The 27,748-nt window shown below is 43.0% G+C and overlaps 3 protein-coding genes across 4 annotated transcripts in view; 2 read left to right on the forward strand and 1 right to left on the reverse strand.

Annotated features, from left to right (window-relative positions):
• EFCAB14 (EF-hand calcium binding domain 14) overlaps positions 1–3,612 on the forward strand; it is a 45,104-nt gene extending 41,492 nt beyond the window's left edge. Inside the window, exon 11 of the mRNA XM_017881682.1 lies at positions 146–3,612. Coding sequence (XP_017737171.1) covers positions 146–321 — 176 coding nt within the window. The 3' untranslated portion in view covers positions 322–3,612. The remainder of the gene's footprint in view (positions 1–145) is intronic.
• A 1,556-nt stretch (positions 3,613–5,168) lies between these two features.
• TEX38 (testis expressed 38) lies at positions 5,169–6,912 on the reverse strand. Its single transcript, XM_017881713.1, is given in 3 exon segments — positions 5,169–5,456; positions 5,458–5,888; positions 6,769–6,912. Coding segments are annotated over 3 exon segments (621 nt in total). The 5' UTR covers positions 6,806–6,912; the 3' UTR covers positions 5,169–5,303.
• A 3,335-nt stretch (positions 6,913–10,247) lies between these two features.
• ATPAF1 (ATP synthase mitochondrial F1 complex assembly factor 1) overlaps positions 10,248–27,748 on the forward strand; it is a 42,921-nt gene continuing 25,420 nt past the window's right edge. Inside the window, exons 1-6 of one of the 2 annotated variants that reach the window (XM_017881712.1) lie at positions 10,248–10,991; positions 13,665–13,773; positions 19,671–19,721; positions 20,229–20,291; positions 24,678–24,728; positions 25,924–25,971. In XM_017881712.1, the coding sequence (XP_017737201.1) occupies positions 10,474–10,991; positions 13,665–13,773; positions 19,671–19,721; positions 20,229–20,291; positions 24,678–24,728; positions 25,924–25,971 (840 nt within the window). In that variant the 5' untranslated portion in view covers positions 10,248–10,473. The remainder of the gene's footprint in view (positions 10,992–13,664; positions 13,774–19,670; positions 19,722–20,228; positions 20,292–24,677; positions 24,729–25,923; positions 25,972–27,748) is intronic. The other variant, XM_017881710.1, reaches the window with a different exon arrangement.

Below are 27,748 nucleotides of genomic sequence, written 5' to 3' on the forward strand. Positions count from 1 at the left end.
CCAGCAACCGCCGATGAAGAGCAAGTACAGAGTTTCACATCAAAGCCATCAGCATTGGCAAAATTTTCACAGTTTCTTGGAGATCCAGTTGACAAAGCTGCCCAACTAAAACCTGTCTCTCTCCTAGGAGTTTCTAGCGTTGAAGATCTTCAGGATTTATTCCACAAGACTGGCCAGGACGTGGATGGGAAGCTGACCTACCAGGAAATCTGGACCTCCCTAGGTTCTGCTATGCCAGAACCAGAGAGCTTGAGAGCATTTGATTCCGATGGAGATGGAAGATACTCATTCCTGGAGCTAAGGGTAGCTTTAGGTATCTAGCCTCATCAGGCATATTTTAGAAATGGACTGCCTAGTATCTACTTACCTAACAACAAAACAACCCTTACTTACCCATCAGTCCTCTAGTCCTCCAAACTACTGTAGCAGATATTTTGCCACCTTTTAACTTGTTTGAAGAAGCTATATAAAAGTTATTTTTTTAAAGAAGAAGACCATTTTACTTATGATGTTCAGAAATCTATGATTTCCTAAAACCAGTAAGATCTTACATTTTAAAATTGCCAGAAAAAAAAATTAAAGCCCTCTTTTTTTCTCTTTCCTTTTTTTGAGGGGAGGAGACCTTATCTTTTAAAGCTGGGAAATGTATATAGAGAGAGAATAAGCCGCCTTTTATATTTCACTTAAATTTGCCTTAAATTAGCTGCACTTTATAGAGACTCAGAAAATGTCTTTTCTTTAAAAGATAGGCCTTTTCTGTGTGTAAATACTTAAAGAAAGCATTGTGCATATCGTGTGGAAAGTAGGAAGAATGGTTTTGAACAGGATGTTAACAGATGACTTATTAAAAATTGCTAATCTGGTGTGGGTGGCAGCTGAAACTGCATCCATGTCTCCGTAAGGCATCTCTCAAAGGCCCAGGCGCTCACAGGGTGTTTGTCCTGGTAGCTGGAGGAACCGATTTCAGGGAGTAGACACTGGAGACAGTACTGTCTCCAGGCATGGCTCATGAAAGTAGGATTCTGGTTCTTTGTTCCTATTCCCTCAGCTAAACCCAACCTGGGAATCAGAGAGGTCTTGGGAATTTTCTCATTTTAGTACTATTTCAGGGTTTATGAGCATAAAAGTTATCCACTGGGGAGCTCCATTTTCCCCGCTGAGTGAGCTGGATTGCCTTCCCCCACCCACCCACTTAAGTCTGTCTTAAAGCCGTAGCTAGCTCCCACCACCAGTACAATCTCCATTCTGAATGGCAGGGCTAAATTCCCCCAGCCACTATCTCACACTGACCACCCAGAGCTTTAGAAGAGAGAGCTGTGCTTCTAATTTTGACCCAGAAAACCATACCCCTTGAGATTTTACCTAGAGGCTAATCAAGAGCCTGATATGTTTCTCTGGGGGATGACTAAAGCCAAAATTGTGAGATGAAACATGTGAAATAATATTCCGTTTCCTTACAATTATCAGCTCAGAAGTAGCTAGAGGCTTTCTATCCAAAGGATGCCAAAGTATAGCAGGGCAGGCCTGGAGCTGGGACCTTCACATGGTGGTAGCAAGTTGTTCAAATCTAATACAAGCAAGTACAATACTTCCTATTAATGCTTCTGTGGACCTGGCATGAAAGATCCCTAGATTGAAAGAAATAATACCTCCATGTCTCCTGTATGTTGAGTCTAGAATTGCTGTGTTGTTCTTAGAAGCAGTCTTTGGGCAACAACTCGAAAGGAAAACTACAAAACTTAACATTGCTATAGGCCAAGTCAGGGAGAAAGTAGAGAAGCTTTCATGCCACAGACTTCTTTAGTGGAGGTCATTTCCTTTTTAACTTTGTTCAGGTTGCCCTTCAGCCATGGATACAGTCTGGTACCCTTAAACATTTAAGGGCTGCTTTTTTCTTTACATGATGTTCAGCCTGGTGTTGACTAACCTTAAATTTTTTTTCTAGAAGTATTAAAATTTAGTTAAAGCAAAATGAAGTCTTTTCCCATGAATGTGTCCCCTTATCTCATTATAGCTTATGCTCAGTTTCACTTTCTTGGAAAGGTTAAAACAAATTAGCCTGGCACTTTAGGTAACTTGAAAATAACTCTCACCCTTCTGGCTGCCTTCCATCCACTCTCACCCTCCACCTTTTTTTAATATATATACACCCTTATAGATTTTCTAACAACCAAATAAAATTCTAGCAATAAATTGAATTATACTGCTATATTTGTATATACTGTACCATAAATAGTATGTCTGTACCTGGAAGGTATTTTTTTGAAAACTGATTTATATGAAATATACCAGAGGGTAATGTAGCTTGTCCTTTTTAGTTTCAGATTCTTATTCATAGGCAGATACTTTGAAGACACCTTAACTCTTTGTTGTGTGTACTTTTCTCTTGCATCAGGTAGCTATACGTGGAGAAATCCATTTTGTTTTTTGGTTTATCTTCTGTTCTTCCTACCTTGTGCTTGTCTGACTAGTATCATCCCTGAGCCAGTTTATAGTACCATCCTCTCCCCCTACCAAGTTTGGCAGAGGTGTTTATGCTGCATTCTCAGATCTATGAATATTTTTGTCATCCTGCCTGAGAAAGTACCATATCTTCCAGGCAAAAGTAGGGTATCTTGAACTCCTTTCTTCTGAGTTGAGCAGACTCACTGGCTTAAGCGTCCCATAAGCCTATTATTTAGTGTGAATTGGGGACTTTTATTTGTATGTTGTCTTAACTTACTGAGCCTGTGACTTGTATTCAGCTGTAGTCAAGCCTCACCAGCCATATCTCATCTCTGAGAGGAAGATTGGATAGTGAATTTGGTTTGGGTTTTGATTTTAAATCCTTTTACCTTTTCAGTCTGGCAGCTCCTACTGCTGCTTTCCTAAGTTACTCAAAGCACTGCTTCTTGGTCCTTGTTTTCTTTTGCCTTGTACTATCTCATATAATGTTTACTAAAAGAGCCTCCCCATTAATCAGAGAGCCAAAAAGGTAGCATAGAAAAAGAAGAACCAAAAGAAGAGAATACCTGACTTCGAGATGACTGTGGTGTCATCTAAAAGGCAGAGAGGTGCCTGACCCTCAGGAATGTGTGTGATGCAACAGAGCTGAAGAGTGGGTTCCCGTCACCTACTGCTGGCCATTGTCCCTTCTGTTGGAGATTCCTTTCTTTATGGTTGCTGTTCATAATCCCTTCAACACCCCCCCTTGCTGGTCCTGCCGGTCACAGTTGAGGATTTTGGCTGTGATGGGCTCATACTTATAATGGCCTTTTGAGTTGTTTTTAGTGACAGGTTTTGTTTGCTGCACACCTCATTGGCTTGCTTACCAGCACCAGCTAGATGTGGTCCCTCTTTCATATCCAAACCAGAACACATTTGGGTATTCCTGAGACTTTATAGAGCGTGTATTGTTTGTTATACGAACCTAACCTACCTTGTTGTTTTCTCATATTAAGAAATTTAAATCTACTTTGTTTTAGTGGAGCTATTTTGGTAACATATAAGCAATTTTGGTTCTGTTTAGGGAGAATTCAGGGTTTCCACGACTTGATTTGAGCTTTGCATATTTCATATAAGTAACACAGCCATTTTAATTTAGCTAAATAAAAAAATTTCTTTTTCTCTCAATGTGTCTGACTAAAGCCTCTCTCACTCCCCTGCGATTTCTAAGGGAAAAAAAAATCTGCTTTGATTTCTATTTTTATGGACGCCTTACGCCTTTTGAAAGCAAGGAGAAACACATGGTGAGCCCAAAGTAATTAAGAATCTGCCTTAAGGACTGTGATATGTGGCCTGAAGAAGCAAAGGCCGCAGGGTTCAGGCGTTATGCATTCAGAGGATGGGAGGGGCAAGGTGAGGCAGGAGTGAGCCCTGCCCCTGTGTCTACCCAAGATGCTCCACTTAGGCCTGTTTTATATTTTGAGAATCAATATAAAAGCATGTTTGCCATAAATGTTCCACCACCTTAAAAAAAAAAAAAACTTAAAATCTGTTGCTAAAGAGGGGTCATACAGGAGCTAAAGCTTTTTCACACACAGAAAAAAAATAAATTAACTCCACATGTTTGTTTGCTAGATTCTGGATACCTCCTCCCCTTCCCCGCACACAGAATCTGGTGACCTTCCCCCTTAGTCATTATGTAAATGACTATACATAAAGCTTTTATTACTTACAAATATAATGAGAGGATTTGTTCATTTCCAAAAGGAAAGGGAGAAACACATATCCTGTGATAGAGCTGGGCTTTCTTACCCAAAACTGGAGCCAAATGGCCAGTATTATCTTTGTCTCACCTTTTAGAACCATTTCCAGAAGTACAAACATTATTAATATTCCCATGTGATGGATCTTAACTTTTGGGAGGGGGACATGGATTCCTGTAGGAAAGGTAAAAACTATGGATATATGTCTACTTATAATGTTAGGCAGTTCACTGACCAGCCCTTCCTCCAAGCCAATTCATGGACCAACTTAATAACACCCTACGTATAATCCAAAGCATTCACCAAGCGTTTTCTAACACGACATATCATTAGGGAACGGGCACTATGGTGTATGGTGGGAAGATCAGTACCTTTGATGATCAATGACTTTCATACCAGTAACTTTGAAGAAAGCAGATGTAGATTTGAGAACTGGCTCTGCAACTAAGAAAGGTATGGCATATGCCCTTGGAACCTGTCTCTTATCCATAAGAGGAGGATCATGATATCCATTTGGCAGTGTTCTTGTGAATTGTTAGAAATAATGTACAGAGGCAACCACGTAAGAGCTACATACATCATAGATAATAACAAAGAATGTATTTCATCCCATAGTGCAGTGTGGCTCACAGGGCTCGTGATGACTCGTTTTGCCTGTGCCATAGCCACTGTAAATCACCATAGCTCACATACCCTCAGCAGCTATCACTCTTGTGGCAACTGTGCTTCACATCTCACAGAACACCAGTGCCTTGGGGTACCCAGGCCAGGGCCTGGCACACGTTTTTGTTTTAAATACTGAACAGAGGGATATTGAGTCCATCCACAAGTACTGGTTCAGTGCATCTCCCCACAGCCAACCTCCAGTGCCAGTTCATATTGGTGAGACTCAGCAACCAACTTGGTTTGCAAAGTGACCCCATCAGACAGGAAGGACATTACCTTCCTAACAGCAAATGAGACACGAGGGAGCCTTGGACTTTTTTTTTTTTTTTTTTTTTTCATAGCATGACATCCAGGTGGGTCCTGACCTCTGTCAATACCACCTTCCTGAGGTTCGTTCCATTTCCTACTCTGCACCTGATTCCTGCAGCTCCCACCCTCAGTGAGAGGAGGCTACAATTCTGAAGCAAAAGGCTTGGCATTGAAGCTGTGGTCTTCATGGGCCAGATTCGGGAGGGAATGGAAGAGAACATTCCTTTCAGGACAGGTGGCTGAAGGATAGGAGACAGAGTGGTTCAGCAGCGGGGGTAGGTTGCACAAGGCGGGGGGCAAAGGGCACCTCCTGAAAGATGGGAAGTGGAAATGGGGAGCTGGCCTGGGGCTGCTGTGGAGCCCCCTGCAGTGCAGGTTGTAGGGGAGCGGGGGCTTCCGCCTTGGGGTTACTGACTTGGTCAGCATAGCTCCTGCCTTCGGGGATGTCCAACTCCCACAGAACATCTGGATTCTGGACCTCAGTCTCAGTCTTGGTGACAGCAGGGGGAGGGCCCGTGTTGATGGCTGCATTCATGCCGTAGCGCCGTCGCTTGTTAATCCAGTACAACAGTGGGCTGTAGGTGAACGTGGCAGCTCTCATCACCTCCACCCACTGCTGGGCACGCTCTTCCCGCCTCAAGTTCTTCCTCCAGTGCAGAAGGATAATGCACCCTCCAGTTATCACAGAACACAGCCCCAGGAATCCAAAGTACAATGAGACCCACACTAAGGCAACAAGAAAGAAAAAGAGGCATGCTGGCTGATAGCTGTAGCTTGGGGCCTGAACTGTTTCTCATTCCTCTTTCACTTAACCCATTCATCAATCACTTCATCCACTTAACTACTCTCACCATTCCTTCCCTCCCTCGTTGACTTGCCTCATCATTCTCTTATTCAGTCAAAGCTAGATTTCCAGGGAGCTTAAGCACCACCTTTAACTCTTTACAGATCAGAAAAGCTATGTCTAGAGGGGCCATGTGCTGCCCAGGCTCAGTCAAGCCTCTGATTTCTAACCCAGGACCCATCCAATCCATCAGACTGAGAAGTTTCACTGTGGGCAAGTCCATCAAGAAGTAAAAGTTCACCAGCACTTTGTAAGGCCCAGGCGGGCAGATCACCTGAGGTCAGGAGTTCGAGTCCAGCCTGGCCAACATGGTGAAACCCCATCTCTACTAAAAATTTTAAAAATAGCCAGGTGTGGTGGTGCACGCCTCCAGTCCCAGCTACTTGAGAGGCTGAAGCAGAAGAATAACTTGAATCCAGGAGGTGGAGGTTGCAGTGCGCCACTGCGCTCCAGCCTGGGCAACAGAGCAAAACTTCATCTCAAAAAGAAAAAAAAAAAAAGTGAAAGTTCATCAGTTGACAGAGCCACCAATGTCCCATCCCACTCCATTCAGCTGTGATGGTCCTGGGCTATTGATAATATCTTCTCTGGTTAATCAGAGCATGGTCTTTGCCTTAAAAGAATCCTTAGTTTTCTAGAGTAGACTATCTCCTAACTGCTTAGCTCTCTTCCATGCAGCCAGGCACTGTCCCATCCATGCAAAGTGTTTGTTCCCAAGTCCTAAGGCACAAGTCCAGTGACAGGGACTGGAGGAGCACTTACTCCCAGGGAAGCGCAGGTCCTCCTGTTGGGAATCCATATGGTTGAGCTTTGGTACCTGGCTGATGGCTCTGGGGAGAGAGAATTCACCCACCCATCTGCCCAGCCAGTCAGCCCATCTGCCCAGCCAATCAGAGTCTCCAGAATGCCCAGGCCCTTTGTTCTCTAAAGGAGAGGTCACTGGGTTCTGAGCACTGGGCATTCTAGGGGTAGTGCTTGTGAAGTGGTCCTGGGTTAATGGAAGGAGGGGACTTCATCCAGTGGCATTTTTTGGGTGGAGTGTCTCTACTACTTCTGTCAGAGACTGGTTCACCTATTGAATTGTCTGCCCCTACCCCTTATGGTGAACCCACAGAGCAGACCCCAGGAAAGGGCGGTCATCCCTCAGGGATTTACTGATGTTGCTGATCTTTAGGGAACAGTTGATGGGATACCTGTCCCCAGTGAGGAATGTAACAAGGAACACACAGCATTGGGCAGCCCTGTTCTCAAAAAGTATCTAACTAAGTTGCAGGAAAAAACCTGCTCAAGGGAACCAAGTGGTCAATACCTCCTTCTTTGGCTCCAACAATCTGTCTTTTATTTAGTTACCTTCCTTCAAGTGCTGACAAGTGTTTCCCAGGCACCAGGCCCTGTGAGGCTCCCCACCATCTGGCCTGCATCTCCTGCTAGCCTTACTTCCCTCCTCATCCTTCACACACCTTTCCCTTCTGCCTAGTCCATACTCCTGAACAGACCCTGCTCATTCACATCTCTGGAGGTGTGCTCATGCTGCTCCTTCACCCAGGAGTGCCCCTGCCCACTTTCCCACCACTGAACACCTACTCATCCTTCAGGACTCAGCTCAGCTCCCCTACTCTGTGACAAACTGCCCAGAATCATATCATCTCCCATTTGAAGGAACTTTGAGAGTTATCTAGTTCATCTCACACCATCTGGTCCTACCATCAGGACCATGCTTGACTCCTGGGGTAGATTTTCCCTACACAGCAACTAATCCCCCTAGACTCAGTACTCACTTGAGTCAGGAACTTGCTCACCATCTCCTGAGGCAGCTTGATGCATTTATGGGCAGCTCAGTTAGAAAGCCCTTCCCTAATTAAGCTTAAGTCAGCCTTCCCAGTAGGTTGCACCACTGCTTGTAGCTCAGCTTCTTGGCACCATTTTAATGACTCCCCTCTTTATAGTCCTCCAGTGTGTGACTTAGGGAATTATTTAGCACAGAATTCTCTCCAGGGTCCACTTACCCTTGCTCTCCTCCTATATCACTGGCCCCTACTTTCCATTCTCCTTTGCTGGTTTCCCCCTTTTCGCCTGATCGCTAAATGTAGGCATGTCTAGGGCTCAGTTCTTAGTGCTCTATCTACATTCATTCCCTCAGTTATCTCACCCAGACCCCTGGCTTTAAATATCACTATACACTGACAGTATACAACTGTATCTCTCCAGCCTGGAAATCTCCTCAGAACTTTTAGACTCATTCCCAAATACCTGGTTAACATCCCTCCTTGCCAGTCTGTTAAATTATCCCAAACCAGTATGTCCAAAACCAAACTCTGATTATCCATCCTCCAAAGTCTACTCTACCTACAGCCTTCCTCCTCTTCATAAGTAGCATCTCTGTCCTTCGAGTTGTTCAGGCCAAAAACCTGCAAGTCATCCTTGACTCCTTTCATTCTGTCACACCCACACTGACTCCACCAGCAAGATCTGTAGGCTTTTATTTCAAAATATAACCAAAATCTGGCCACTTCTTTCTCTCTGTCACTTTAGTCCAAGTACCACCATCTCTCACTTAGATTACTGTTCTCCCTGTAGGGTGACCAACATCCTGGTTTGCCCAAGACTGGGGTGGTTCTCAGGACATGGGGCTTTCAATGCTAGAGCCAAGAAAGTCCTAGGCAAACTAGGACAAATTAGTCACCCTTGGGAGAGTTTCCATCCTTGCCTCCACATACCCTAAATTCCACCAGCAGCAAGCATGATCCTTTTAAAAAGGATCATGTTGCTCTGCTGCTTAAAACATATAGCAACTTCCAGCCGGGCACGGTGGCTCACGCCTGTAATCCCAGCACTTTGGGAGGCCGAGGCGGGCGGATCACAAGGTCAGGAGATCGAGACCACGGTGAAACCCCGTCTCTACTAAAAATATTTTTTAAAAAATTAGCCGGGCGCGGTGGCGGGTGCCTGTAGTCCCAGCTACTCAGGAGGCTGGGGCAGGAGAATGGCATGAACCCGGGAGGCGGAGCTTGCAGTGAGCCGAGATCGCGCCACTGCACTCCAGCCTGGGCGACAGAGCGAGACTCCGTCTCAAAAAAAAAAAAACAAAAAAACCATATAGCAACTTCCGATCTCATTAGATTTAAAATCAAAGTCCTTAACCAAGGCATGAGCAATCTAACTAACGCTCCCTATACCTTCTTGGTCTCATTTCTACCGCTGTGCCCTCACTCGTTCAGATTCAATAACCTCCTCATCAGGGCCTTTGCACTTGCTGTTCCTCCTACCTGGAAGGCTCCTCCCCCAGCATTCCCACATTAGCTTCAGGTCTCTGCTCAAGTGTCCCCTTATCTCTCTCTCTCTTAGCCTGCTGTTTTTCAGCACAGCATTTAGCATCACCTAACATTATATATTTATTTATTGTCTGTTTCACTCCTCCAGAATGTAAGCTCAATGAATTAATATAAACAAGGATCTAAGAACTTCAGATACTGATAACTGCTATAAAGAGAATGAAACAGAGCAATGGGATAAAGACTATAGAGATGGGGGGTTTGTCATTTAGGTCCCTTGAAGGTGCTTACATGTGAACTGAGCCCTTAGATGATGAGGAGGCAGCCACATGCAAATCCACAGAGAAAACAGCAAGTGTGAGGAGTGTGAGCCAGCTATGGGCTGGCATACTTGAAGGACTTACTCATCTTCCATTACACTGTTCCTCGCACAGGGCAGGGCTCAGGGCTGATCTCCATGAGCGTAGGTTGGATTGAGCAGAGGTGAAGGCTCTGCCCTTGTCTGGGGAAGGGTTTCAATCAGACAAAACCCAGACAAGAAGGACCTGATGATGAGTACTGTCCCAGAGAGCCCACTCCAGGACTGGCCCTGTTCTGTGAGCAGGTGGGACACAGAGATGTTGATGTCACTATCCCTGACCCCAGGATCTCGCACCTGGTTCATACAGTAAGGAATATTGTGGCATTTGGGTTGAGAGAATGGAAAGAGAGAGGATTCCAGGGGTCAAAAAGGGCCTGAATAAGGACTCTTCAAGGAATAATCCTGGTGTTTCTTTGGGAGAGAGTAGGTCAGTGTGGCTGGAGTTCAAGGAGGATGTCAGGAAGCAGAGGAAAAGGAGGCTTGGGAGGCAGCTGTCATCTTGAAAAGAGCTCAGCTCTCGGGTAGAACTTGAACAAGTCACATAATTACTCTCGGCCTCAGTTTCCTGATTTGTTAGATAAAGATAATACCTGCCACACAGAGTATGAAGCTGATCAGTGTCCTGCACATAGCAACCTCAGTAAAGAGAAGCTTGCTGCTGTGATTATAGTTGATGAAGGACCTTCGATGCTGAAGGATGGACTACTACAGCTAGTACCTGGCACTACAGCGAGTGCCAGGGGCAAGCACCGCGAGGACCTGTAGGTCCGCTGGCTTTAGAAAGCGGACTTGGCGCGCAGAGGCTGCTGGTCCCAGAGGGAGGAAGGGCGTTGAATGTGGGCAGCCTCCCTGGAGGAGGCGGGCCGTGGCTTACACAGGGCGGCGAGAGCGCGCAGTGCCGGGCCCAGAGCGGCGCGCCCCCTCCTCCCCGCCCCGCCTAGCCGCTCTCCCGCGCCCGGAACGTGTGGGCGCGCGGAACCTCGGCGCCGAGCGCGGGCGCGCGCACTCCGGAGCCGGGATGGAGGCGGGGCGCGCGGGCCGCTGCCGAGGCCGACCGCGCCTGAGGAGGAGGAGGCGGGGGCGGCCATGGCTGCTGTGGTGGTGGCGGCTGCAGGTGGCGCGGGACCGGCGGTCCTGCAGGTAGCCGGTCTCTACCGGGGACTGTGCGCTGTGCGCAGCCGCGCCCTGGGCCTGGGGCTTGTGTCACCCGCGCAACTGCGCGTGTTCCCAGTGCGCCGCGGCTCGGGCCGGCCCGAGCGGGGCGCCGACGGCAGCGGGGTCGGGGCCGAGGCCGAGCTCCAGGCCAACCCTTTCTACGACCGCTACCGCGACAAGATCCAGCAGCTGCGCAGGTGCGGGCCCCGGCTGGCTGGAGGCGGGCAGGAGGCGGGAGGAGGGGCGGCCCGGGCTGCTGGGCCTTAGGACAGCCCTGTGAGGTGGGCACTAGTACTGTCCCCACTCTTCAGATGATGTAGCCAGGCTCCACGAGGCTAGGTCACTTGCCCAAGATCACACAGCTAGTTGGTGTCAGAGAGCTGGGAGTCTCTGCAAAGCCCTGGCTCGTTCCACGTTTGTCTGTGCTTTGGTTCTCCAAACGCTAAGGTAGACTCTTAACGACAGCCCTGAGGCAGGCAGCTCAGACACCTGTCCTCATTATAGAAATGGGAAAACGCCTTCTAGAGAAGGGACTTGACTTGCTCAAGGTCACATATTAAGACAGTTGAGGCCTGGCTCAGAGTCAGCTGAGGCCCTTGTCTGCAAGGAAAGGCGATTGGGGATGGGAGGAGGGCATCAAAGACTAGTAGTGTCACAGTCGGATCACCCATTGAACCCTCTTAAGATAAGGGGACTGAGGATCAGCTAGAGTAGGAGACTTGCCAAAGGTCACACAGCTGTTTGGGATTTGTCTGACTCTGAGTCCAGGGTCCCTAACACCACCCCTTAGCTTCCAGAGGGAAGGCTCTGGAGCTTAGAGGGGCTTGAGGTGCATGTGAGGGGCTATAGGAGAATCTGAAGAGTTCAAGTGGGAAGAGCTAAAGGAGAACAGAGGTGAAAATTAAAGGGGCTCGGGAGAGAATTTAGCAGGGTAAGAAGGTAGTTGTGTTATGAAAGGAAACCAAAGAGTACGGTAAATTCTTTGAGTTCTGTCTCATCTCTACTTCCACTGCCTTAATTTCCTCCATCATCGTCACTTGGGCTATTGCCATTATCCTCTAGTGTTCCCTACTTCCATTCCTGGACCCCTTTACCCCAGTTCCTCTCACTGCTACTATAGTGATCTTTCTTGCCATTTGAAACAGTTATGCAGTAAATGAATGAGTATTCTTGCTCTCCTTCCAGCAGCATTGAGATAGTCTCAAGTATTTGTCATCTTAAAAACCTTTCCTTGATGTACATTCCCCTCCAGACTTCTCTCGTTGATCTGTATTTGATCTCTTTTACACACAAGCATCTCTGAAGAGTTGTCTACTCATACTTTGAATACTTTATCAGCATCCATTCATTCTTACCCACTCATGAACAAATGAATAACTGGTTTTGCCCTCCTTCCCTACTGGATCATTCCCATCAACATTTATACATACTGTTATCCCCCCACTGACCTCTAAATAACATCCAAACTCCTTAATCTTCCGCACGAGTTCCTCGCACCCTAGTCCCTGCCAGTCTCTCTCTAGCTTATCTATTAGCAAACTTCCTTTGAAAAAAAATGGAGAGGAGGGGATGTTCCAGGTAAGGGGAGCAGCAGCATACACAAAGGTACAGAGGCATGAAACCACCTTAACATTTGGGGATGTTTGAGCAAATTTTCGTCATAATACCTGTTGCACTTTCATTTGTTTACTTTTATGCCTGTCTCTCCCACTAGATAGTGAGCTCCTTGAGGTAGGGAGTCTGACTCATTTATTTCTATATCCTCAGATCCCAGCAAGAGCTTCACTGCCCAGGCTGTCCCTTGCCCTCTCTACCCCTTCACTATGGCAGGCCCAGCCGCAACTGTGGCCACTAGCAGGGTTGACCCTGGTCCTGGTACAGCCCCCAGGGCTGCTTGCAGCTCTGGCCAGGCAGGTGCCATGGCCTACTAAGCAGAAACCCCTGGTGTGGCTCTTTATTGAGGAGGAGCTGGCCCACTACAGAGAGAAGAAAAACAGCCCATCTACATGACAGTGAAGGCAGTGGTGTTTTATGTCACCTCCAGAAAGGAATTTTATGGAAGAAGGGGCCACCTATAATGCCTTGACCAGGAAAGTCCACCAGAGGGATAGCCAAGATGTCCCTGGGTCCTACAGACCTCACCTGTGAAACTCTGGGTCTCATGGCCAAAGAGCTGGAATCCCTGGATGATATCTTCACCACAGTGTACAAAACCAAATATCCCATGGTTAGCTACACAGCCTGAAGAATTCTTAATAGGGACAGCACCCCAGCCTGGTCTTCAAACCTGAAGACCAACTCCATTTTGACATAAAGAATGTGTTCTGATGTTTCACCTCCAAGAGCAGCTTCTTTGGAGGGTGGGTCAGGGAGACACTAAGATGCTAAATCTTCTGCAAACTAGGCTGCCTAAAGCCTCTAAATCACCAGGATCTGAATAAAACAGATGTTTAACCTAGTTGGGGGGACATATTTTCAAGAACTGGATGTATTCAAGTAAAAGCTTGACACCTAGTAAGGAGGCTATAGGATTCTTGCCTGAAGAGGTGATCCAGCAAGATGACCTCAAAATTCTAAGTACCCTAAATGTAAGTACCTGAGGGACTAAGCCCTGTGTAAACCTAGGGAACAGCCTGCAAAAGAAAAATGTTACACAGGCCCCTTGAGGATTAACAACAGTTGAATAACAGGATTTCTTTTTCCGGTTTCTTTATTTCTAGGCCTGTGCCCAGTTCTTACTAACTGAAGGCAAATTTTTCAACCTCTCTGAATGGCAGTGTCCTTTCTCTGTAGAGGTGGAAAGTGATGCTTTATTATTTTAGAATCCAAAAAGGCCCAGTTGGTTTACCCTTTGGTTTACCTCTGATCAGGTCTGACCCAGCTGCTTTTGAGTCCCGTCTGGAGAAACGCAGTGAATTTCGGAAGCAGCCAGTGGGGCGTTCCAGGCAAGGTGATTTTATCAAATGTGTGGAACAGAAGGTAAGACCTGCCCGCATTGGTAGTGTTTGCTTACCAGCACTCCTTTAACCTCCTTACCCTGGCCCTTATCCTTAAAGTTGGTTTATTGATGGGTCAGCTGGGTGAACTAAACATAGTCTCTCCCAACTCCGTTTCCATCCATAAATGTTTATCCTGCTCTTTCTAGGCAAAGTACTGTGGTCGTGGTGGAGATATAGAAGTATAAGAGGGGTACTTCCTGCTCCCAAGAGGAGCAGTCTAGTGGTCAAGGCAAGGCACACTTGACAGCGGGCTAGAGGTATCAGAGAAAATTTCCCATGGGAGATGGAACTTGACCTAGGCTAGGAACGTTGTGAGAGATTTAAATTAAGTAGAGAGGAGGGAATGGGACTTTGATGTAGAGCAGGGGTCATCAAATTTTTTCTGTAAAGGACTAGATGTTAAATATTTTAGGCATTGTGGGCCATATGGTCTTCTTTGTGACTACTCAGCTCTACCATTATAGTGCAAAAGCAGGCCTAGACCGTACGTAAATGAATGGGTATGGTTCTGTTCCAGTAAACCTTAATTTACAAAAATATTTGGCAGACTAGATTTAGTTTCCTGACAACCAGCCATCCCTGCCAACCCACCCCCATCCAGTCCCATGTTGAGGAATTAGCTTAAACAAAGGAAGAGCTTTGAAAGTAAAAGGGGTTTCAGGAGACAGCATGGTACTGTACCCAATTAAAATGGAGAGGGAAGTGTTAAGGCTAAAGAAATAAGTTAGGCATTAAATTCTTTGGGCTTAAGGAGTACAGGCAGGTTAATTTAGCTGCTAAGAGGGTGAGCTCTGGGGCCAGATGCCAAGGACTGAATCCTAAGCCTTCCAGTTACTAGCTGGGTGACTCTTCAGCAAATCGTTACTTCTCCATGCCTCAGTTTGCTTATCTGTAAAACAGGAATAATAACAGTACCTACTTCACAGAGTTGTGCTGAAGAGATAATACCATTTAAAACTCTTTAGCCCCATCCCTGGCATAATAAGTACTTAATATATATTAGCCATTATTATCCTTAAATAGGAATCAAAGCTGAGGAAAAGCATGTTGAAAACTGTGTCTGGGAAAATTACTCTAATGCAGTGTTTTTCAAACTTTTTGACCATGACCCACAGTAAGAAATATATTTTACATTGCAATTCAGTACACACGTATGTATATGATTGTAACTGAAAAAAAAAAATTTTACAAAATAATGCTTACTTTTACAACATGCAGTCCATTCTTATTAATTTTATTCTTTTCATCTTTTGAAAAACTCTGATCACAATCCACTAAATGTATTTCACAACCTATTATTTGAAAAATTCTAACCTAGGGTGGTGCACAGAACAAACTGGTGTAGGAGAGGCCAGGGCCAGGGAAAATATGGAGTAATCCAGGTGTGGGATGTAGAAGCCTGAATTAAGGTAGTTACAGTAGAAAATTGGGATTCTACATTGTGTTTTAAAGTCAAATTAGAGGTGTTTATTTTACTTGGAAAATATTTTCTTTGCCTAAATTTTAAGTGAATCTACTCAGTCTTAGTAACTAGTTTAGTTAATTAGAACAGGATTAATAGTAGATGGGTGGTGGCTCACGCCTATAATCCCAGCACTTTGGGAGGTCGAGGTGGGCAGATCACTTAAGGTCAGGAGTTCGAGACCAGCCTGGCCAACAGGGTGAAACCCTGTCACTACTAAAAATACAAATACATAACTTAGCTGGATGTGGTAGCGGATGCCTGTAATCCCATCTACTTGGGAGGCTGAGGCAGGAGAATCGCTTGAACCTGGGAGGCGGAGGTTACAGTGAGCTGAGGGCACAGTGAGCTAAGGTCATGCCACTGTATTCCAGCCTGGGCAAAAAAAAAAAATAGTAGATGGGTTAATTATAACAAGGTTGGGGAACAAATTCAACTCCTATGACAAATAGTTTACAACTTTATATGAACAAACAATTCTTTCTACAAATATTTTAACAATTGTCATTTCCTATAATAAACATTTATAGTAGCAAGGTTACAAGTCAATAGCTCTTGGAAATATTACTATATTATAAACTTCAAATATTAGATAGGAATGTTCTTTGCCCCTTTTTGGTAAATAGACTTAGAAATTTAGCTTTATGAGGCCAGGTGCAGTGGCTCACGCCTGTAATCCCAGCACTTTGGGAGGCCAAGGCGGGCAGATCACGAGGTCAGGAGATTGAGACCATCCTGGCTAACATGGTGAAACCCCGTCTCTACTAAAATACAAAAAATTAGCCGGGCATGGTGGCGGGCGCCTGTAGTCCCAGCTACTGGGGAGGCTGAGGCAGGAAAATGGCGTGAACCCGGGAGGCGGAGCTTGCAGTGAGCCGAGATCGCGCCGCTGTACTCCAGCCTGGGCGACAGAGCAAGACTCCGTCTTAAAATTTAAAAAATTTTTAAAAATTGGCTTTATGATAAAATGCAGACTATGTAAAGATTTAATTTAAATTATGTCAGCTCTTAGGTAAATATTCACTTGCAATCTTCTTTATCTAGCTAGATAGAGGAGTACTAACAGCTAACACATATTCTCCATTCCCACAGTCTTGTCTTTACTACTTTGAGTCATTGGTTCCCAACCACATGGGACTCGACATCCCCCTTTGATAATACATTTTTTAAAAATTCTCCCTTTTCCACCCTGAAATAAAACAATAGATATGTAAAAATATAAATATAACCTACCTGTATGTATAACCTCAGGTGGGAAAATCAATATAATGCCCTAACCATAATATAAAGGAAAGCATTTTTTAACAAAATACATATTTTAGCATGTAAATATTAGGGCACGACTACACTGTGAGACCTAATGTAGTCATGAGGTGCTTCCACCTATTTGTGAAATAACCACGAACATGTAAGCAGCAAATACTGACTGGCAAATGGGTGTTATGTTGATAATTATAAAAACTCTAAAACCACCGGGCATGTTGGCTCACGCGTGTAATCCTAGCACTTTGGGAGGCTGAGGCAGCAGATCACTTGAGGTCAGGGGTTCAAGACCAGCCTGGGCAACATGGTGAAACCCCATCCTTACTAAAATGCAAAAGAAAAATTAGCCGGGCATGGTAGCTGTAATCCGAGCTACTCAGGAGGCTGAGGTAGGAGAATTACTTGAACCCAGGAGGCGGAGGTTGCAGTGAGCGGAGACTGTGCTACTGCACTCCAACCTGGGCGACAGAGCGAGACTTCGTCTCCAAAAAAAGAAATTCCAGGCCAGGCGCAGTGGCTCACGCCTGTAATCCCAGCACTTTGGGAGGTCGAAACAGGTGGATCACAAAGTCGGGAGATCGAGACCATCCCAGCTAACACTGTGAAACCCCATCTCTACTAAAAAAATGCAAAAACTTAGCCAGGCGTGATGGCGGGCACATGTAGTCCCAGCTACTCAGGAGGCTGAGGCAGGAGAATGGCATGAACCCGGGAGGCAGAGCTTGCAGTGAGCCGAGATCGCACCACTGCACTCCAGCCCGGGTGACAAAGTGAGACTCCGACTCAAAAAAAAAAAAAAGAAAACCTCCAAAACCACAAGCAGTGTTATCAGTGACCTGTGATTCCACAATCACAATGTAGAATCTTTCAAGTTATATAGTAGTTGCATTTCTGGAAATTTTAGTACTTATTAAAGCTGTATTAAAAAAAAAGAAAAGGTTCTAGGCCCAAGTAATTATAAATATTGAAATATAGGTATTTTCACCTGCAAGAATGTCTGGCTAGACATTGAAAAGTTGTACAGGATGAGGGAAAGTTTTTTATTATGTAGGACTCATCTCATTTGGCACCCCTCCCATAATGCAGATATCAATATCCAGTAAACTTCTATGATAACCATAAAATTATCCGCACAGATTTCCAAAGGATCCATAGTAGGGAAGTAAAGCACCCATTTAAAGTTCGTATTAAATGTTTCTGATTTTTGGCATGTAGCTTCAACTGCTTTAATTACCTTATTTCATCAATTCTAAAGCTCACTCTTATTTTTCTCATTTTAACATCACTAAAATTGTCTTATAATTGATGTGACAGGAAAGTATTGTACTATTTAATTGGCATCATTTTCTGATGCATAAAATAATGGTGCATCTTAAGATATGATGTCTTAGATTTGATAAAATGCAATACGCTTATACTTAGGGCTTAAATTTTTTATTTCTGTAAGTGAAAATGGATACAAATAATGGATTGGAGAGACATTGTATAAAAACCAATACATGAGGCTTCATGATTGAAAGGTGAAAGCAGCTGTGCAAGTGGAGGTTTTGTTTTGTTTTTGTTTTGTTTTCATGGTACACCTGAGAATGAGTGGTATGGAAATGAAATTCTCGTCGGGCGCGGTGGCTCACGTCTGTAGTCCCAACACTTTGGGAGGCCGAAGCGGGCAGATCACTTGAGGCCAGTAGTCAAGACCAGCCTGGCCAACATGGTGAAACCCCATCTCTACTGAAAATACAAAAAATTAGCCAGGCATGGTGGCACATGCCTGTAGACCCAGCTACTTGGGAGGCTGAGGTGAGAGAATCACTTGAACCTGGGAGGCAGAGGTTGCAGTGAGCTGACATTGAGCCACTGCACTCCAACCTAGGCAACAGAGCAAGACCCTGTCTCAAAAAAAAAAAAAAGAAAGACAGAAAATGAAATTAACTCCTTTTTAGATGGCTTACATATGAAGGAACAGTTACACCCGGATGTTGTCAGTGTATAGGTGCATGACCAAAAAAACTAAAGTATGTTCAACAGGCTTTTCTCTGATCTGTGGGTACAGGTTCTGTGACCATCATTTATGAAAAGTGTGGATTAATTAAAGCACAGAGTGACTAAAGGCAAGGTTTTATGCAGAAAGTGTTTTTCAGCCTCAGAATCCCAGGTGCAGAATATACTTCTGAGAAGCACAGCCTTGAGTGGAAGACTCAGAACAACCTATCCCTACTATCAGAAACAACTCAAAACAGGATTTACTGGCTATGACCTTTATGAGAGATAATGGCTAAGAGACAAAATAATCACTTTCAGTTGTTTTTGGCCTTTTTTGAAGGGAGTCTAATTTGATGGAGGAAACATTAAGATTGAACACTCAAAAAGACTCTAGTCTGCTGAGGATGCCTACCATCCAAGTGTTGTCAGAGATAAGCAGTATCCTTGGGTAACACATCTTTCCATTTCTTACCACTTCTATAGTTCAGTGTGGAATAGGTCAGGACAGAGCACAGTAATCCCAAGCAGGCCTAATCCTGGGAAGAAATCCCTCATATCCACAGTGGCAGGTGGAGAATGGACTGTCAATACTAGTAGATGATAGTTTACTGACAGAGAAATCTTATCTCTGAATATCAGAATCTTAGAGGAAAGTTGTTGTCTTATTAACAATAATTTTATTTTATTTATTTTTATTTATTTATTTTGTTTTATTTTATGAGACAGAGTCTCACTCTGTTGCCTGGGCTAGAGTGCAGTGGCGTGATCTCAGCTCCCTGCATCCTCCGCCTCCCCTATTCAAGCAGTTCTCCTGCCTCAGCCTCCCAAGTAGCTGCGATTACAAGCACCCGCCACTATGCCCAGCTTATTTTTTGTATTTTTAGTTGAGGCAGGGTTTCATCATGTTGGCCAGCCTGGTCTCAAACTCCTGACCTTGTGATTCTCCCGCCTTGGCCTCCCAAAGTGCTGTGATTACAGGCGTGAGCCACTGCTCCCAGCCAACAATAATTTTTAAAGTAGTGTTAAATTTTTAGAACAGTTATTATAAAAAGTGGAAAGAAGTGAGTTCTCACATGCAAAATTATTTAATGAGATTGGGTAACTCACCTAGTTTAGTGACCTTTGTTCTTATGAGTAAAGTGTAGATTAATATCTTGTCTTATATATTTCAGACAGATGCCTTGGGGAAACAGTCTGTGAACAGAGGATTCACTAAGGACAAGGTAGGTTTCTAATTAAACAGAGGAAAAAAAGCTTGAAGTCAAATGGTACACCTAGAACAAGAGGCTGCAAATTTGAACATAAGTACTGTGGTTCAATTATTTTGTGTAAGGTGATTTTCCATATGTAAAAGTGAGAAATATTTCTATGAACTTTTGTGTCCTTGACCATGACCCCTAGCATAGCAGTTTAATTAAAAATAACAACCAAACTTTCTCCTCTTACCAGCTGCAAAGTGCTGCAGGACTCATTGGTAAGGGTGAAGCATTTGGGAAGTACATGGCAACCTAATAGAAACTCTTCAGGAACAGAACTATGAAAACCTGTCTAGGCTTGGGGGCTCACTTTCTCTGAGCATGTGGGTTTTCTTATACTTGTTTTCTACTTTTGGAAATCTGTTTCACTGTCTTGATGTGTTTGCCACAGGCTTAGAGATAAGAGTTAAGCTGTTTTGTTTTGTTTTGTTTTGTTTTAATTATGTGTTAATTGGTTTTATTTTCTCTTTGAAGACTCTCAGTTCAATCTTTAACATTGAGATGGTAAAAGAAAAGACTGCAGAAGAAATAAAACAGGTAATGAATGAAAATGGGCTGGCATGCTCTATGAAAATGTGAATTCTGTGAACCAAATCTGAGAGTACATCTTCTGACACCTCTTTCTAGCCATAATGAAAGGTAATAATAAAAGGCAAAAGTGATGAATTACTTGAAGAACAATGTCGTAAGAAAACTTGTCTTCTTTGTGACTCTTATATGTCTAATCAACTTGTATTTCTACTTTCTTTTTCCTTCCTATAATCCACATCTCCTGTAACCCTCATCAGTACTTTATACCTGGATTACTGCACTACCTTTCCAAATAGGTTTCCCTGCTCCTATTTTTTCCACTCCACCCATAATATGCTCATCAACTGAGTCCTCTGAAACTTCTTCTTTCATTATGGAGAAGTATAGTGTATTGGCTTAAAAATACAGACTCTAGAACCAAGCTGCTGGTTTTAAGTCCTAGCTCTGCCACTTACTAGTTGGCAAGTAAGGACTTGGACAAGTTAACTTATCTGGGCCCTAGTTTCCCTATTTAAAGTGGAGCAAATAATAGTACTTACCTCATGAGTTATTTGGATAATTAAGTGAGTTAACATTTTTTATCACTTAGAACAGTCCCTGGCACAGAGTAAGTGCTATATTTATGTTTTTAAATAAATGGGAAAAAAATATATTAGGAACCTGGTCACAAATGTTCAATGACTTCCTGTATTCCTTTTCTTGGCATTCATAGCTCTCCATTATCACAGGACTTTCTGCAGGAGGCTTCCTGAACACTTTCCTTCAAAGCACTCATGAGCTATCCTGCCTGTTTGGTCATTTATATTTTTATACCTGTGATTCTTTTCTCTCTAATAAGCTATTTTTTTTTCCGGCATTCCTTATAGTTCCATGAATTATATATTAGGTAGATTGAAAGGATCAAAATAATAATAAAAGCAGCATACTCTATCAGGTACAATGCCTAATGCTTCATATGCATTATTTCATTAAATTCTTTTAACCACCCCGTGAAGTGGGTGCCATTATTCCCAGTTTACAATTGAGGAAACTGTGACTTAAAGAGATTATGTAACTTAGTCAGTTGTAGAGCTGAGACTCAAACCCATGTCTATTTGACTCTGCATCATATTCCCACAACTGGAAGTTGTGCTAGTTACCATGGGTTTCCTTTGGATGCTGTATCATTTATTTTAGCACACATTTAATGCATACCAATTAAATGTCAGACTTTGTGCCAGATACAGAGATAAATGAGAGAATGCTCATCCCCAAGGAGTTTTAGCCTCCACAAAATGGATCAGATCAGCACAGGGTTCTTTCTGTTAATAGAGGCATATGCAAAGTGTCAGGGAGAACTCAGGCTGTGCCTTTGGGAAGAAGTGCCAAAGGAACATGGACACTTTAGGGGAAAATTAAATAAAAGTAATCAGAATATGGGCTGGGCACAGTGGCTCACGCCTTAATCCCAGCACTTTTGGAGGCCGAGGCGGGTGGATCATGAGGTCAGGAGATTGAGACCATCCTGGCTAACACAGTGAAACCCCATCTCTACAGAAAATTAGCCGGGCTTGGTGGCAGGCGCCTGTAGTCCCAGTTACTCAGGAGGCTGAGGCAGGAGAATGGCATGAACCCAGGGAGGCAGAGCTTGCAGTGAGCCGAGTTCGCACCATTGCACTCCAGCCTGGGCGACAGAGTAAGACTCTGTTTCAAAAAATAAATAAATAAATAAATAATCAGAATATGCTGTCCTTAAAATGAGAAGACAGTGTTTTGACATGCAAAAAAAGAAAAGGTAAAGCAACCTTATGCCACATTGAAAGTAGTTTCCATAGATCCTAGGAGTTAATAGTCCTTTTGTGCTCTGTGTTGATTAGATGGATCACACTTTGATTAGTATCTTCAACTGGGGCCCCATATTTTAACAGAAATGTTGACAAAAGCAGACCAACTCTAAAGGAAGTTGACCCATTCTTCAGCACTAGCTCACTGTGGTGTCACCTTGGTTATGATACCCTCCTCTACTTCTATGCCTTTGTTAATGTTGTCATTCTCTGCTTCAAATGTGTCTCTTATCTCCTTCTCCTGCCCTACCTGTTATCTTCCCAGCATCCTTATTTCCCTACTAACTCCTAATCATTCTTCAGGATACAGTTCAGGTGTCCCTTCCTCTGGCACTTTTCCCTGCCCTGGGTTAAGTGCCTCTTTTATATTACATGTTTCTTATTAAGTCGCAATCATCTGTCATTCAACCAACATTTTTGAGTACTTTTTGGGTTGCAAGGCATTGGTGACAACACAGCAGATACCTGCCTACAGGGGGCTTGCAAACTAGTGAGGGAAATAGATCCAGGTGCAAATGATCTTATTATGAAGTAGCATATCCTAGACATCTTAAGAGAGGTATAAAATATGAAAGCAAGGGGGAGGAAATAAATAAAATAGAAAAGCAACTCACGGGAAAACTTCTGACTATAATATCAAGTGAGACTACATGGAAGAAGAAGCATATAGCCTCAGCTTCAGAGGACAGGAAGAATTTGGGAGGTCAGAGGTAGGAAAGAAAGACTTTCTAGTCAGAGCCAATAACATGTAAAAAGGCATGGAAAGGCAAAAAAAAAAGGTAGTAAAAAATAAGAACACGGAGCATCTATATGATGTTAATGGTAAATAAGAAAAAGACATAATATTGCATATATGCTACATCTATGTATACTATAAAAGAAAAATTCTTAAGACATACTGGAAAGAAATAAAATAACAGTGGTCTTTGTTAGGGTGGTAGGACTATGGGCATTTTTTCCTTTTCCCTATTTTCTAATTTTCAAATTTTATTATATAATTTTTTTATTCCCTACTTTTTGGTATTTGCATCATGAAGGTCAACTGTACCTTCCTTGTTCTTTAGTGCCAAGCAGAGGTAGGACTTCTGATTGGTGCATACCATAGATCCAACAGACTTTATCTCTTCCACATGTAGAAGACTTTCTGGAAGCAGGATTTTAAGAGCTGCCTGTAACATGCCAGTAATATCTAACATGGTTTTGCTGTGTCCCCACCCAAATCTCATCTTGAATTGTAGTTCCCATAATCCCCACATGTCGTGGGAGGGACTCAGTGGGAGGTAATTGAATCATAGGGGCAGTTACCTCCATGCTGTTCCCATGATAGTGAGTTCTCATGAGATCTGATGATTTTATAGAGGGCTTTTCCCCCTTTTGCTCCTTCTTCCTGTCACCATGTGAAGGACGCGTTTGCTTCTCCTTCTGCCATGATTGTAAGATTCTTGAGGCCTTCCCAGCCTTGTGGAAGGTGAGTCAATTAAACCTCTTTCCATTATTAATTACCCAGTCTCTGGATTAAGAAAATGTGGCACATTTACACCATGGAATACTATGCAACCATAAAAAAGGATGAGTTCATGTCCTTTGCAGGGACATGGATGAAGCTGGAAACCATTATTCTCAGCAAACTATCACAAGGACAGAAAACCAAACACCACATGCTCTCACTCATAAGTGGGAGTTGAACAATGAAAACACATGGACACAGAGTGGGGAACATCACACACTGGGGCCTGTCGGGGGGTGGGGGATTGGAGGAGGGATAGCACTGGGAGAAATACCTAATGTAAATGACAAGTTGATGGGTTCAGCAAACCACCATGGCACATGTATACCTATGTAACAAACCTGCACATTGTGCACATGTACCCTAGAACTTAAAGAGTAATAATAAAAATGATAATAAATAAATAAATAAATAAATTGCCCAATCTCGGGTATATCTTTATTAGCAGTGTGAGAATGGACTAATACAATATCTGACAAAAGCTAACATTATTTGTCGTGTTTATTCTGTGACAAGTGCTGAGCTAAGCACAGACCTACATTATTTCAGCTAGTCGTGACAATTCTGTGAGGTTATTATTGCTATTTTATTGATGTTATTTAGGGAGTTTTCAGTAATTTGCCCAAGGTAGTATAGCTAGTAAATGACTGGAGCTGAGATTCACATCCAGTTCTGCCTAACTCTGATCCCTGAGCCCCAGTCCTGACTCTCTGGGAAGGCTCACAGTTGGCTGGGGAAGTGTGGGTTTGGGGAGGAAATAAAAATGTGAAAAAAAAGAAGTTGTCTATCACACACAACTTATTAAGAGGAATGATTTTTAAAGTCATAGAATCAGTTTCTCTGTCAGGAATTTGTTATTAAGAGTTACAGTTTAATCATCTGTAAGAGTGGGTTGTATTAAATCTTTTTTGTAATGTGCTAGTAATGAAAGCATTACATTGGGTTTTTCCTCTCTGTTATCAAATAGCTTATTCCTCTGAACAATGAAATCTGTCACCATTTCTTGGCACATGTTGAAAAGATTACCCACATGTCACAGACACCCCTCTCTTTTCTGTACAGATTTGGCAGCAATATTTTGCAGCAAAAGATACAGTCTACGCAGTTATTCCTGTAAGTAGTTTGAAGGGGGAAATGAAAGTGTTACAACATGAGAGTCACTTCTCTAACCTAGCAGGCAGTTGCCTTTACTTTTCCTATGTTTATTGCCTCTTGAGAAGCTGCATTTTACAGCCCTGAGAGTTTTTATTATGCCCTGAGCACCAGAGATCGGAAGCTCCATACGGTATATTTATGGCTCTTGTTTTCCTTCTTTCTACTTTAGAAATGTCTCTGAGTCAAGTCTCTGACAAGGGAGCGTGCTATAAGTTCATGTTGCTGAGTAATTTCCAGGTGTCTTTTTTTTCTTACTGATGTTTTCCAACCAAGCTGTTGGAATTTAAGATAGGGCCTGTAGCATAGCTTTTTTCCCTTCTTGCCTATAAGCAACCTATGCCTGAGCTGAGTTGGAGCCTCTTCTTAGTCTTTCTCTGGCGAATATTCCCCTTAGCAAGTGGCATTTTCTTGGTCTTTCTCTTCTTGAAATTATTCTTAGAGATGGTCACCATCTACTGCTTGACCATTAAGGTCTGTGACAGAGAAGGGATGCTGCTGGCTTTTCTGGTTTAATGTTTTGCTGGCCTCCACTGTAATAAAGCATTTGAAGTAATAGATTATCAGCTAGTTCTTTAATTGCTTTTCCCTGAAGGAGGGGTGGGGGCTTAGGTTAAGTTTCTATCAAGCACACAAATGTATACAGAGATTACATGAGTAAATGTGAGATTAAGGAGGAAAACATATAGATGGAGGATAAAGCCGGGCCTTTTGGTAGTTATGATGGTATCACTATTTTTTTTTAATCTCTCATATATGTATACCCTTATCCTACATGAATTCAACAGCCAGAAGAAGAGTCTTCTCTTTCATGATGTTTTAGATCTCTGATACTGACTCATTGTTTGAACAGGCCTTCCCAGCTCTCCCTCAAACTAACTTGGTGACTTGATGTCTCTGATACTTGTTAAAGTTCCCTGGAGCATTTGGAGCATTGGTGCACCTAGTCTTTACACATAATTCTGACAATGAACAGCAAAACAGACGTCTGGTTTTTCCTGTCTTTCTGTCATAAGAGTGATTTGAAAATAATGAAACTTAAAAGACTGTTTTAGTTGTATTATAATTCTAGAATTCAGTCTTGATGAATTTACATATGATTGTGGCCTTTTGTGTTTTTTTGTGTAGGTTAACTTTATTCTTTTCCAACCTGCAGGCAGAAAAGTTTGATTTGATCTGGAACCGGGCTCAGTCCTGTCCAACAGTAAGTTTCTGGTGATCATGTAAGGGTTACTTATCAGTGTTGCCAAACAAGTATTTTCCAGCCTATCACATCATATTCCATACTGTCTCACATGTTTTAGTGCTCTGTTTACTTAATAAAGATGCTCACATGTTGATTGTACTAATAAGTTACATTTTCAGCCTTATGAAATCATGTGGGTTTGGCCCAGTAAGCCTCTGGCTTTTTAGCTCCCTACCACATCAGCCCTTTCTGATGTAGATCTTAATCTATCAGTACAAGTGCATTTTGGAAGACATCTGAGACCTTAATCTTTTCAACTTTTTTTTTTTGCTTTTATTATTATTTTTAATTGACATAATTATACATATTTATGGGGTACAGTATGGTATTTCAATACATGTGTGCAGTGTGTAATGATCAAATCAGAATAGTTAGCACATCTGTCACCTCAAACATTTATCATTTCATTGTATTGGTAACATTCAGAATCCATTCTTCTAGCTACTTGAAAATATACAATAAACTGTTGTTAATTATAGTACTCTATAGCACCATAGAACGCTAGAACATATTTCTCCCATCTAGCTGTACTTTTGTATCCCTTAACCAACCTTTGGCTATTCCCTCCTCTAGTAACCACTGTTCTACTCTCTACTTCTATGAGATTAGTTTTTTTGTTTTTTGTTTTAGCTTCCAGCATACGAATGAGAACATGTGGTATTTGTCTTTCTGTGCCTGGCTTATTTCACTTAACATAATGTTCTTCAAGCTCATCCATGTTGTCACAAATGACAGAATTTGTTTTTTTTGTGTATGGCTAAATAATATCCCATTGTGTATAGACACCACATTTTCTTTATCCTTTCATTTGTTGATGGACAGTTAGGTTGATTCCATATTTGGCTATTGTGAATAGTGCTGTAGTAAACATGGGAGTGCAGCTATCTCTTCAACATACTGATTTCCTTTCCTTTGGATATATATCCAGTAGTGGGAATGATGGATCATGTGGTAATTCTCTTTTTAGTTTTTTTGAGGAATCTTTATAATGTTTTCCATAATGGCTATACTAATTTACGTTCCACCAACAGTATATAAAAGTTCCTTTTTCTCCACATCTTCACCAGCTTTTTTTTTTTTTTTTTTTTTTTTTTTCATTTAGAGATGAGGTCTTACCGTGTTGCCCAGGATGGCCTTCAACTCCTGGCCTCAAATGACCCTCCCAACTCAGACTCCCAAAGTGCTGGGATTACAGGTTGTCTCTTTTTTTCATAATAGCTGTTCAAACTGGGCTGAGATGCCAGTTTTATTGGCAGTTTTCTTCACCATTTTGGCCATGCTATCCTGGTAATATGTGCCTAAAAGGAATTAAGAGGTTGTAGCTGAAATACTGAGCTGTCAGAAGGCCTAAGGGAAAAGGAGTAGGTGGGATGGACCAGCTAACTTGGTATCAGTAATGATTTCTCGGGTTTTCAAAACATTTTTGGAAACATTGCTGAAAACAGAGAATACCTAAGTAAGTGGAAATGATATATACCATATTCATGGATTGGATGGCTCAGCTTGTTATATTTTGTTTTGTTTTGTTTTTTGAGACAAGATGTTACATTGTTGCCCAGGCTGGAGTGCAGTGGTATGATCATAGCTTACTGCAGCCTCAATCTCTTGGGCTCAAGCAATACCCCCACCTCAGCCTTCTAAGTTGCTGGGATTACAAACATGCACCCCCATGCTCAGCTAATTTTTTTTTTATGTTTAATAGAGACAAGATCTCACTTATGTTGCCAAGGCTGGT

The sequence above is a fragment of the Rhinopithecus bieti genome, unplaced genomic scaffold, assembly GCF_001698545.2.
Source record: "Rhinopithecus bieti isolate Rb0 unplaced genomic scaffold, ASM169854v2 scaffold_12155, whole genome shotgun sequence".
Lineage (NCBI taxonomy): Eukaryota > Metazoa > Chordata > Mammalia > Primates > Cercopithecidae > Rhinopithecus > Rhinopithecus bieti.